This window comes from Rhinolophus ferrumequinum, chromosome 19 (assembly GCF_004115265.2).
Source record: "Rhinolophus ferrumequinum isolate MPI-CBG mRhiFer1 chromosome 19, mRhiFer1_v1.p, whole genome shotgun sequence".
Taxonomy (NCBI): domain Eukaryota; kingdom Metazoa; phylum Chordata; class Mammalia; order Chiroptera; family Rhinolophidae; genus Rhinolophus; species Rhinolophus ferrumequinum.
In genome coordinates this window covers 2,900,111-2,913,019 of record NC_046302.1, presented here as the reverse complement: position 1 = coordinate 2,913,019, position 12,909 = coordinate 2,900,111, and the positions used below count along the sequence as shown (strand labels likewise).

The 12,909-nt window shown below is 40.8% G+C and overlaps 1 protein-coding gene across 2 annotated transcripts in view; it reads left to right on the top strand.

The window, feature by feature from the left end:
* CHCHD6 (coiled-coil-helix-coiled-coil-helix domain containing 6) overlaps positions 1-12,909 on the top strand; it is a 325,729-nt gene that overhangs the window by 26,790 nt on the left and 286,030 nt on the right. For both annotated transcript variants that reach the window (XM_033135641.1, XM_033135640.1), the window contains exons 2-3: positions 7,991-8,111; positions 11,731-11,800. In XM_033135641.1, the coding sequence (XP_032991532.1) occupies positions 7,991-8,111; positions 11,731-11,800 (191 nt within the window). The remainder of the gene's footprint in view (positions 1-7,990; positions 8,112-11,730; positions 11,801-12,909) is intronic.

The window sequence follows — 12,909 nt, the reverse complement described above, 5'->3', positions numbered from 1 at the left end:
AAGTGGTGAAAGTGGACATCCTTGTTACTGATCTTAAGGAAGATATTTTTAGCTTTTCCTCTTTGAGTATGATGTTAGCTGTGGGTTTGTCATATATGGCCTTCATTATGTTGAGATAAATTCCCTCTATTCCCACTTTGCTGAGTTTTTATTATAAATGGATGCTGGATTCTGTCAGTCACTTTTTCTGCATCTATTGATATGATCTTATGATTTTTATCTTTCATTTCGTGTCTCATGTTAATTAATTTGTAGATATTGAATCAACCTTTCATACCAGGAATAAATCCCCCTTGATTGTGGTGTATGATTCTTTTAATGTATTGCTGAATTTGGATTGCTAATATTTTGTTGAGGATTTTTGCATCTATGTTCATCAGGGATATTGTCCTATAATTTTTCTTTTGTAATGTCTTTATCTGGTTTTGGAATCAGGGTAATGGTGGCCTTGTAGAGTGAGCTTGGGAGCCTTCCCTCCTTTCCTTCCTCTTCAATTTTTTGGGAATAGTTTGAAAAGAATTAATTCTTCTTTGAGTGTTTGGTAAAAGTCACCTGTGAAGCCACCTAGTCCAGGATTTTTGTTTGTTGGTACCTTATTGATTACTGATTTGATTTCATTAGTAGTTATCAGTCTTTTCAGACTTTCTGTTTCTTCTTGATTCAGCCTTGGAAGATTATATGCTTCTAGGAATTGATCCATTTCTTCCAGATTGTCCAATTACTTGGTATAATTGCTCATAGTATTTTCTTAAATGATTTGTATTCTGTGGTGTCAGTTGTCACTTCTTCATTTCTCGTTTTATTTATTTGGGTCCTTTCCTTCTCTGTTTCCTTGATGAGTCTGGTTAAATGTTTATCAAGGTTGTTTATCTTTTCAAAGAAGCAGCCCTTCGTTTCATTGATCTTTTGTATTGTGTTTTTTTTTTTAAGCCTCTATTTCATTTATTTCCATTCTGATCTTTATTATTTCCTTCCTTCTACTTACTTTGGGCTTTCTTTGCTGTTCTTTTTACAGTTCCCTTAGGTGTGAAGTTAGATTGTTTATTTGAGATTTTTCTTGTTTCTGGAGATAGGCCTGCGTTGCTATGAATTTCCTTCTTAGGACTGCTTTGGCTGTGTGCCATAGATTTGGGGTCTTTGTGTTTTCATTTTCATTTATTTCAAAGTATCTTTTGATTTCTTCCTTGATCTCATTGTTCACCCATTCATTGTTTAGTAGCATGTTATTAAGCCTCCCTGTGTTTGTGTGTTTTTCAGTGTTGTTTTGGTAAGTGATTTCCAGTTCTATATCATTGTGTTCACAGAAGACACTTGATATGCTTTCCGTCTTCTTAAATTTACTGAGATTTGTTTTTTGGCCTAACATGTGGTCTGTTTTGGCAAATTTTCCATGTGCACCTCACAAGAACGTATATTCTGCTGGTTTGGGTGAAATGCTCTGAAAATATCAATTAAGGCATCAGGTCTAATGTGTCATTTAAACAGCTGTTCCCCTTTTGGCTTTCTGTCTGCAAGATCTGTCCATTGTTGTCAGTGGGGTGTTAAAGCCCCTACTGTGATTGTGTTCCTGGGATCTCTCTTTATGTCGGTCAATGTTTGTTTTATATATTTAGGTGCTTCTATTTTGGGAGCATAGGCGCTTACTAGGGTTATATCCTCTTGTTGGATCGATCCCTTTATTGTTATGTAATGTCCTTCTTTGTTTCTTATTAGAATCTTCGTTTTAAAGTCTGTTTCTGTCTGATATAAGTATTTCTACTCCAGCTTTATTTTTTGTTTCCAATTGTGTGAATTATCTTTTTCTATCCCTTTTCTTTAAGTGTATATGTTTCTTTTGATCTGTAGTGGGTTTCTTGTAGACAGTATACGAGGTCGGACGATTAAGTTGCAGTGATATTGCTAACCATTTTTGATATCAGAGGGATTATTAATTATGAATTTGTACCAACTGGACAAACACTTAACCAAGTTTACTGTTTGTGAGGGAGTTTTTAGCCAGTAAACAAATAACTGTATTGGAACACCCTCCCTACTCACCTGATCCGTCCACCAATGACTTCTTTCTTTAGCCAAAGATAAAGGAAATATTGAAAGGAAGACATTTGGATGACATTCAGGACATCAAGGGTAATACAATGACAGCTCTCATGGCCATTCCAGAAAGAGTTCCAAAATTGCTTTGAAGGGTAGACTAAGCGCTGGCGTTGGTGCATAGTTTCCCAAAGGGAGTACTTCAAAGGTGACCATAGTGATATTCAGCAATGAGGTTTATAGCACTTTTTCTAGGATGAGTTCGCGAACTTAATTGTCGGACCTTGTATGTATGGGTCTTGTTTTCTTATCCATTCAGCTGGCTTATGTCTTTAAAATTTTTTTATTGTTTTAAGAGTTTGATTAAAATACAGCTAACATACAATATTATATTAGTTTCAGGTGTACACAATAGTTATTCAACATTTATATACATAAAGAAGTGATCACCATGTTAAGTACAGTACCAGCTATCACAATATTATTGACTACATTCCCTATGCTGTATATTATATCCCCATGACTTGCTTGTTTTATACCTGGAAACTTGGAAACTTGAACCTCTTCGCTGTTTTTCCCCATTTAAAATTTTTTTAAATTACAGTTGACATTCAGTATTATTTTATATTAATCTTCGGTGTATAGCGTAGTGATTAGACATTTATATAATTTAAGAAGTTACCCCCTGACTACCATAGCACACACTTGGCACTGTACACACTTATTACCATATTATTGACTGTATTCTCTTTGCTTTACTTTACATCCCCATGAGTATTTTGTAGCTACTGATTTGTACTTCTTAATCCCTTCACCTTTTTCACCCTGCCTCCTTAACCTCCTCCCATCTATTACTCTGATAGAGCTATTACCCATCTGACATGATACATAGTTACTACAACATTATTAACTGTATTTCTTATGCTATACCCTACATCCCCATGACTACTTTGTAACAACAAATTTGTGCTTATTAATCCTTTCCCCTTTTTATCCTCCACTAACTCCTTTCCATCTGGCAACCATCAAAATGTTCTCTGTATCTAAGAGTGTGTTTCTGTTTTGTTTGTTTATTTTGTTCTTCAGATTGCATATATAAGTGAAATTACATTGCATCTCTTTGTCTCTTTCTGACATAGTCCATGGAGCACAACAACATTCAGGTCTAACAGTGCCACCACAGATAGGGAGAACCCATTATCTTCCCTGGCCAAACAATATTCCGTTGTATACATACTTGTATATGTACCACCTACTCTTTATCTACTCATCCATTGATAGACATGCAGGCTGCCTCCCCATCTTGGCCATTGTAAACAGTGCTGACATATGGATGCACATGTCCCCTTGAAGTAGTGTTTTGGTTTTCTTCGGATAAACACCCTGAAGTGGGATTACTGGGTCCTACCCTGTCTTGTTATAGCCTTTAAGTCTATTTTGTGTGGTATAAATATTACTATGCCAGCTTTTGTTTTGTTTTGTTTCCATTTTTGTGAAATATCTTTGTCCCATACCTTTACTTTCAGGCTGTGTGTGTCTTTTGATCTGAAGTAAGTCTTTAGTAGGCAGTGTATGTAAAGGTCTTATTTTCTTATCCATTCAGCCACCCTCTGTCTTTTGATTGGAGCATTTAGTCCATTTATATTGAAAGTAATTGTTGATAGATATGTAGTTAGTGCCATTTTATTAATATTTTTGATCTTTTTTCTTGTCTTAAGGAAATCCCTTTAAGATTCCTTATAATTCTGGTATGGTGTTGATGAACTTCTTTAGCTTTTTCTTGTCTGGGAAACTCTTTATCTGTCCTTTGATTCTAAATGATAGCTTTGCTGGGTAGAGTAATCTTAGTTATAGGTCCTTGCTTTTCATCACTTTGACTATTTCCTACCACTACCTTCTGGCCTGCCAAGTTTCTGTTGAGAAATCAGCTGATAGTCTTATGGGAGCTCTCTTGTAGGTAACTGGCTGCTTTTCTCTTGCTGCTTTTAAATTTTTTTTCTTTGTCTTTAACCTTTGCCATTTTAATTATGATGTGTCTTGGTGTGGACCTCTTTGGATTCATCTTGTTTGGGACTCTCTGTGCTTCCTAGGCTTGTGTATCTATTTCCTTTGCAGGTTAGGGAAGTTTTCTGTCAGTCTTTTTTCAAATAGGTTTTCAATTCCTTGCTCTCTCTCTCCTCTTTCTGGTACCTCTATGATGTGAACGTTAGTATGCTTGATGTTGTGCCAGAGGTCCCTTAAACTACCTGCATTTTTTCTTTTTTTTGGATTTTTTTTTTCGTTTTGCTGTTCTTTGGGTGTTTTCTGCTACCTTATCTTCTAAATCGCTGATGTGATCCTCTGCTTCCTCTAATCTGTTGATTCCCTCCAATGTATTCTTCATTTCAGTTATTGTATTCTTTATTGCTGGCTGGTTCTTTTTATGTTTTTCGATCTCCATTTTAAGTTTCCTATCTGTTGAAGTTCTCCCTGAGATCATTGAACATCCTTATAACCAGTGGTTTGAACTTTGCATCTAGTAGGTTGTTTGTCTCCATTTTGTTTTTCTGGAGCTTTGTTCTATTCTTTCATTTGGGATCTGTTTCTTTGTCTCCCCATTTTAGCTGCCTCCCTGTGTTTGTTTCTATGTATTAGGTAGAGGTGCTATGTCGCCCCGTCTTCGTAGAGTGGCCTTATATAGTAGGTGTGCTGTGGGGCTCAGTAACAGTCTTTCTGGTTACCTAAGTTGAGTACCCCAGGTGTGACCTTTCTATGGACTGTGAGTGCTTTACCGTTGCAGTTGAGCCTTGGTTGCTGTTTGCACATCAAGGGGAGGGAATTGGTCCTCAGGCTGATTGGTTGTGAGGACTGGCTGTGACTACAGTGGAGGAGCTGTTGTGCAGGGACTGATCCTATGGAGCTGGATTCACTTTAACAGGGCACTGGTGCCTCTCTAGTCTCCCCTTTGCATGTGTCATCCTCGGAGTCAGCCGGTGATTCTCTGGCTGGGTATGAAGCTGACCACCAGGTGTGCCAGTCCCGGGTCCTCCTACAAGGGGCCCCAGAGCAGGCCAAGTTTAGTCTCAGCCTGTGCCCTGCCAGGGCCACCTGGCATGGGCCACAACAATCTGCAGCGATCACTGCTGTGCCTGGCTTGGAGATGCCTTGAGAGGCCAAGCCTCAACCGAGGCCGCTGTCACTTGTGCTGGGCTTAGGGTTGCTCAGCCAGCAGTATGGGACATGATGAAGCCAGATGCTGCTTATTTGGGTTTTGTGAACCTTTGAGAGATTTTAGGAAAGTCCACAGCATGAGCCAAGGCAGGCTGTTTATACGTAAAAGCCACTGGAAGTGGATTGGCTGGGCATGAAAGTTGGGTGTGCAGGGTCTCAGGGAAACAGGGCAAAGGAACAGGTGTTAGCAAGTTTGATGGAGACTCAGATATGGCTCCCGTCTGAGTTACACTTTGGGAGTAGGGAGGGTTTAACAAAGAAACAATGGCTTCTGGCAGCTTCTATGTCTGGGAGAAAACTGCACCTCCAGCCCTCACGCTGAAGTTAGACAATTCACTTCCTCCTCATATGTCCCTGGCACCTTTCCAGTTGCTGCCCCAGTGCTGGAGTTCAGAGCGAGTGAGTCTGTCAGCAAGTAAGTCTTTGGGCGGGTCCTTTAAGAGTAATACCTGGGACTCCAGTCGCCCTCCATCTCACTCAGTCACAATCTCCACTGGTTTTCACAGCCAGAAATTATGGAGACCTCTCTCCCTGGCACTTGTCCTATGTCATTAATTACCTGTTTGATTTACATCAATCTTAAATACTAGAGGGACACAGTTATTATAATGTTTAGTTGCTAAAAAAATGTTCATGGTAAAAAAGTAAAACGTAGAAGTGCCAAAGTGAAAGTCCTGCCCCAGCTGCTCCTGCCCCAACTTGCAGAACTTAACTTTTGTGTTTGTAGCCTTGTAGCTTCCACCTCTGAACAGATACATATATTTGTGTGTATGCATATATGTGAAAATTCAAATGCATATTCACATTTGTGAATGTATGTATGTGTATATTGACGTATTTATATTTGTGTGTCTGCATTTTTATAATTGTGTCTCTTTTTACAAAATTGAGATATGACTTTACAAATCAGCAGTGTAAGAGGTCCGACAACTAAGTTTGCAAACTTGTTACAACAATATTGTTAACCTTTTTTGATATCAGAGGGATTATTCATTATGAATTTGTACCAACTGGACAAACAGGTAACCAAGTTTACTATTTGGAAGTGCTGAAAAGGATGCGTGAAAAAGTTAGACAAAAACAACCTGAACTTTTCGCCAACAATTCATGGCTCTTGCATCACGACAATGCACCAGCACACATAGCACTGTCCGTGAGGGAGTTTTTAGCCAGTAAACAAATAACTGTATTGGAACACCCTCGCTACTCACCTGAGCTGGCCCCCAATGACTTTCTTTATCCGAAGATAAAGGAAATATTGAAAGGAAGACATTTGGATGACATTCAGGACATCAAGGGTAATATGACAACAACTCTGCTGGCCATTCCAGAAAAAGAGTTCCAAAACTGCTTTGAAGTGTGGACTAGGCGCTGGTGTCGGTGCATAGCTTCCCAAGGGGAGTACTTCAAAGGTGACTGTAGTGATACTCAGCAATGAGGTATGTAGCACTGTTTCTAGGATGAGTTCGCTAACTTAATTGTCAGACCTCGTATCTCATACATCCTTCCATGACAGTTACATGTCTTACCTCATTCTTCTTTCTTAATGGTTCCACAATATTTCATTGGAGGTATACAGCATCATTTCTTTAACCAGTTCCCTATTGTTGCATATTTATGTTTCTTCTTTTTTTTTCTATTCCAATGCTGTTATGTACATGTGGGAGCACTTTTCTCAGCTACGTCCTGGAAGTGGAGTTTTGGATGATGGTTTTTGTCTTAAAGTCATTTTTAACATTTTCCCCTTAACTGTGCTTTATGATGCTTTGCACATATTAGGCACTTAATGAATATTTATTGAAATGAACACTTACGGGTTTTCATTCTGGATTTATCCCTAGCTTGGTATTTCATTTCAGTAAACTGTTTTATGATACCCTCATGCCTATTTCACTTCCTCTAAAATGAATGAAAGCTTTAGTTATCTAGTCTTCGTTAAAGGGAACTCAGGTGAAATGAGTGAAGCAGTGTTGTGATCGTCTCATATATGTGTGATACTGGGGGGTATACAGAGGTAAGAGGAAGCCTCCGCCATCAAAGTATTTACAAACCATCAGGATGAGGCAGGTAGGATGTGTGGTACATCCCTAAGAGGCACACATGTGTTCTAATGGGATCATTAAGGAAAGGGAGAAATGCTACCTAACTTGGGTGCTAATGTGTTTCCCCGAAAATAAGACCTAACCAGAAAATAAGCCCTAGCATGATTTTTCAGGAGGACATCCCCTGAACGTAAACCCTAATGCGTCTTTTGGAGCAAAAAGTAATATAAGACCCGGTCTTATTTTTGGGGGAACACGGTATCAGGGACTATCCCACAGAAGAGGGGACACTGAGATGCCCTTCAAGGAAAGGTAAGATTTGGACAGGTGGAGGTGTACAGCGTAGGGGGCTGCTGGTGGTTCTTGGTGGAGGAGCAGCATAACGAATTCAGAGAGGGTGAGGAAAATGAGAACTCAAGTTGCACTGGTTGCAGGGTGAGTGCAGGGTGCAGCCGCAGATGAAGTTGGAGAGCCAGCAGGGGACCTGCTGTGCTTGGCCCAGAATCCAGACGGGTTTCATACTAACCTGGTAGGCACTGGACCATCACAAGAAGCTTTTGAGTGAAGTTTATATTATTGGAGTTGGTCTTGAAGAAGCGGTGTCAGTGGTCAATCTGAGGCATCGATAAAGGAGTCTTTATTTCCAGAGGTTTTTGTGATATAAATTTTTGCCTGTCTCTTGTCCCATCCCTCAATTCTTCCCTTAGCTGTCTGAAAATGTGGTTAACCGCATGAAGGATTCCAGCCAGCCTTCCAATGTGTGCCAGCTGACTTTTCCTCCCGCTCCTGCACCTTCTGCATTTGGCACCTCTAAAGGCCTGGAGAAAGGTATGCGGGTTGCAGTTATGCTGTGGAGAGCGCAAGTAGAGTGTCCAAGGAATGACAAATCATGGTCCTGTCAAAACATACTACTGTGGCTCCCGTTTGTTTCTGGGTGATATAAGCAACTCTTTTCTGATAATTGCTGTTCAGGAGAGTGTCGCTTCTGTGCATGACAGACTCTGTCTAGTATAATGAGAGCAGCACAAGTTAGTCAGAGCTTCTGTGATTGGGGCCAGACTCTTTTCCCTTACTGTTTCAGCTTCTCTGAATGTAAAAAATGAGGTGCAAGGGCTTGGTTTGATAACTCCGGTAAGAAGTTGCTTTTAAGGATCCATAAGTGAAGCATAACCATTACTGTTGGTATGGCTCAAAGAATGATAGGGATTTATGTGAAACGAGCCAATTGGGGGGAATTGAGTCAATGACTTTGGCTTCACCCTCAGCACCTCGTACCTAGCCTTCAGGTCCTGGTCCTGTCCTGGCTCCCGGACAGTTCACTCGGGGCTTCCAGTAGGGCCTGTTAGTTACCCTGCACCTCCCAAGAGTTCCTCTTCTTGTACCCAGGCTGGGCTCAAAGCTGATTTATTCCCTACTTTTTTGTGCCCATTGCAAATGAAGAAATTTGTCCTTTTCTCTAATAACTACTTTCAGTAAACACAAAGGAACAAAAAAGTTTAAGAAAGGAGGAGTAAGGTACAAAAACATTAGAATATTACAAACTAGAAAAATCTCGTGGCAACTGCTCTCCTACTCACTGAGTACATGTTTGTGAGAGTCTGGGTCATAGCTGTCACCTGTAACTTCATATATGTTTTTTCACTGATTGAGTGAAGGAGCCAGGGCACCGTGGAGTGTAAACCGTGCCTCACAGTGGAGAACCGTTCACTGTACTGTGAGTGGCCTCGCGTTAGAGTCGTCTTCCTGCCGATCTTTCCTACTAGGTGATAAGATGGAAGGCGCTCAGGAGCTATATCCTGTCCACTCAGTACTTACTGAAAGCTTGCCAGGGATCAGGATGAGTGCTTCATGCTGTGGTACAGCGACAGGTAGATTGGGTTGCCTCTCTGGTGGCACACACAGCTCTAGTTAAGGAGCCAGATGTGTAACCCTGTAGATTACATGTATCATGTGGTACTGCAACAGTAGAAGCATGCCCAAGATCCAAGGTAGTCCAGTTTAGGGTAAGGCTCCCTAAACTGGACTTCTGAACTGGATTTTGAAAGAGTAGTGGTAGATGGACAGTTCAGGCATGGTGAACCGCATCAGCAAAGGTCTAGAGGTGGCACAGTCTGTCTTATTTGGGGACCTTGAAATGGTTTGGTATCTCTGGAGTACAAAGTAGAAGGAAAGGGGAGGTGTTAGGGCCGTGCTCAGGGGCCAGGTCCTGGAGACCTCCACACAGTGGCCAGAGAGCCGCTGCCTTTGTCCTCATGGCCAGGGTGGCAGCCAGGCCTTTGACACCTGTATTGTCTGCATCAAGGCTTCCTGAGTGTTAGAGCAAATCCGTAGCTGGATTTGGACTCATCCTGAGATCTTTTTGAATATCTGTCAGTGAAGGGGCTGAGTGAGGTTCTCAAAACCCACATAAGATGCCCCCCGTCCTTTATCAGAAGAGCTAGCTCCCATGCTCTCTAACCGACGGATCAGTTGAAGTGAGTCCAACTTAACCTAATGCACTTTAATAAACAGCATTAACTGTTGAGAGGGAGAAGTGGTGAAAACAAAAATTGCCAAATTATATCATACACATATCAGTTTTAGCTTTGGAAGATAAAAGAAACACTTGTTTCAATTTTGGTAAGTTTAGCAGTTTAAGAAGCAAGAGTAGTGTCTCATTTGCCATTTGGTTTTAGTTTTAACAAAGTATTTAGTTGTTTAAATGATGAATGACTTTTGAGTTTCTGAATGCTGAAGAATAGCATAAATGGACTGTCATGAAGTTGACTAATTTAAAAAATTTTTGCTTTTAAAATCAGTGTTTGCTTTTATTTTAGGGATGGAACAAATTAGAAAAAGAAGTTGAAATTAGATCCTTATGTTACACCATACCTCAAAATAAATATCAAAGGAAATAAAAGAATTAAATGTAAGAATTGAAGCCATAAAAGTATAAGGGTACATAAAATACAATAAGTAGACTTTCTAAGCAGTACATTAAGTGAAGAAACCCTAAATTCTGAAGAAAAGTGGGTAATGTAACTGTAAGAAATTAGAGACAATTTAGAAAAAATAAATGAAACATGAATGATAAACTAGGGAAATATGACACGGCAGTATTAGTAGTCTTCATATATAAAGAGTTTTTAAAGATTCTTAATAGAAAATGTACACAAATGAACATAAATATGTGATGCGATTCTCAACTTTGCTAATGATTAAAGATACACATATTAAATAATGAGCATTACCAAGGAGGCAGGGAAGTAGGCAGGCTTGTACATGGAAGGTAAGAGTGTGGATTAGTGCCATTTTCTCTACAATGAATAGATATATTATTTCTGTAGTGATAAGAAGCAAAATTGTATAAAATGCAAAAATAAATAGGATAAATTATACCTCAATAAAGCTGTCATAAATAAATAGGAACAGGGAGACTTAATGTCAAAATACGATTGGGCAGCAGTACACGATTGCTTATTCCCAGGGGAGAACCGGCCTGTTACTGTGGAGCATTTAGGTGTGCCCTCCTCGCAGGCCAGGGCATCGTCATGCTCATCCCTCTGTGGGAGGGCATCTGGGAGTGCGAATCGTAGGATAATTACTTTTGGAAATGACTCCCTGAAAGGTTGAGTGTTTCAGCCTCTGAAATTTAGCATGCTTTAAAAAGGCCTTGGGAGTGAAATGGCAAATCCTCATGTATTCTTTCACAAAGCCTGGTTCTTCTATAATATTTTGTGCATCTTAGTCGCCGCCTCTTTAGAAACCTGTGATGGAGGGGTACAACATTTGGCCAAGGCCAGAGAAAAGTGTTGAACTTTGGCTGAGAGAGTTTGGGAAGGATAAAGGCTGGGGGAAGGAGGAGAACAGAACCAAGTGGTGGAGAGAGTACAGTGAATTGGATTTGCCCAGAAGGTTCATGACCATCAAAAGGTAGACCTACTGTAACAGCTGAAAGGATCCAGTAATACTGGAGGTGATGCAGGTTAAATGATGTATAAGGTATCATTAATACGGGGTATGTGCCCCGTTCAGGGTGATAAATCTGTACAATGGGGTACTGAGGGAAACAAGGTTTAAGGCGCCTCCTCTCCCGCCCCCTCCGCTATGCCGACACCCAGACCCCAGAGGCTGTCTTTCAGCATGAAGCAGAGCAGTGGTCCCTGAGTTCTTCCTGGCCTGTGTTTAGGAGATGACCTAAATTTCAAGTAATTGTAGGGTGAGTAGGGATGGATTTGGAACACTGCACTCAAATGGCTCTGCCTGCTGCCAGCCCCAGGCAGTAAGTGGTCCTGGTGGGTGCAGAATGAGGGAGTGGAAGGCCTCCAGGCTGTCCCTTCTCAGACTGGCTAGATCAAGGATGTGTTCTTTGTCCGTCCCTGGGGGTGCACTCCTGAGCCCCTTTCCTAGATGCCTTCGCTTATCCTGGGGTGCTGCTGACAGGACTTTTCTTTTCATCCCTTTGCAGACTCTAAACTGCCCAGGTCAGAGTATGGTGGTAGCCGGCAGCCCTCAGGGGTGGAGGAGGATCTCAAGAGGTGAGCAAGAGTGCCCGCTCACCCCTGGCTCTGCACTCCAGCTGAACGCTCTTTCCTCAGTGGGTACCTTTCCCTGGCTTGAAGGCCCGAGAATTTGTCTCACATATTTTTTCTTATTTAGTTTGCCTGTCAACCTTATGGTATAGGTGGCACTGGTCTCAATTAAAAGATGAAGAAACATCAAAAGGGGTGTGCGGGAGTTTATTGCTCATGTTCTTAAAAATTCACTTCAAAAAGCCAGGACTAATAGTTGAGTGTCTGGATCTTCTGTGCCTGTGTGTGCGTGCAGGCATTTTTTTAGAGATGTGAAGGAAAAAGGAGCCTTCACAATTCTAACTGTAGTAGGCGACACGGACTGGCTCCAGGATGTTGGGGACTTCCCATCAGCACAGGCCCCAGCGCCAAAATGGGACTTGTTTCTCCTGCCCTGCGTCTTGTAGAACAGTGCTTAAGGCACAGACTTCATCCTGGAGTACAGGTTTGCATCCTCATTCTGCCACTTACTGGTAATGTGTCCCTGGACAATCACTGTATCCCTAGGCCTCTGAGAAGGGCCTAACTCGAATACCTCTTTTATTGGAATATTGTCGTGCTTAAACATGTTAATGCATGTAAAGCAGGCACAGTGCCTGGCACACAGAGTTCTCAGTGAATGCTAACAGTAGTTGTTATTGATCAGCTTCTTTAAACCCTTGAGAACACTGGCCTCTGTGACAAAGGACCCAGTGAGTTTACTTAGGGGGTGCCGTATTAGCCACAGTTGGTTTGCTCCTTCTAGTAGGTCAGCCGTGAGGATCTATTTCCATCGTTATGGATTAAGTAAGTCCCACATACTAAAAATCTAACCTCCTTAATCCTGAGAGGCCTCTCCAAGAATAACAAACTTGAACCCTTTTTTTGGTACTTTTAAACCGTTGAAAAATGTTCAAGTAATACATACTAATGAAAGACTTAGAAAATATATGAAGTGAAAAAAAAAATCATCATTTCATGAAAACCACTTAATATTTTGGAGTTTCTTTCAAATATCTCTTTCCCCTAGTTTAGGATTATTTTTTCAAAGTCATATAATTTTATATTTTGCTGTTTTCACTTAATATTATAATTAT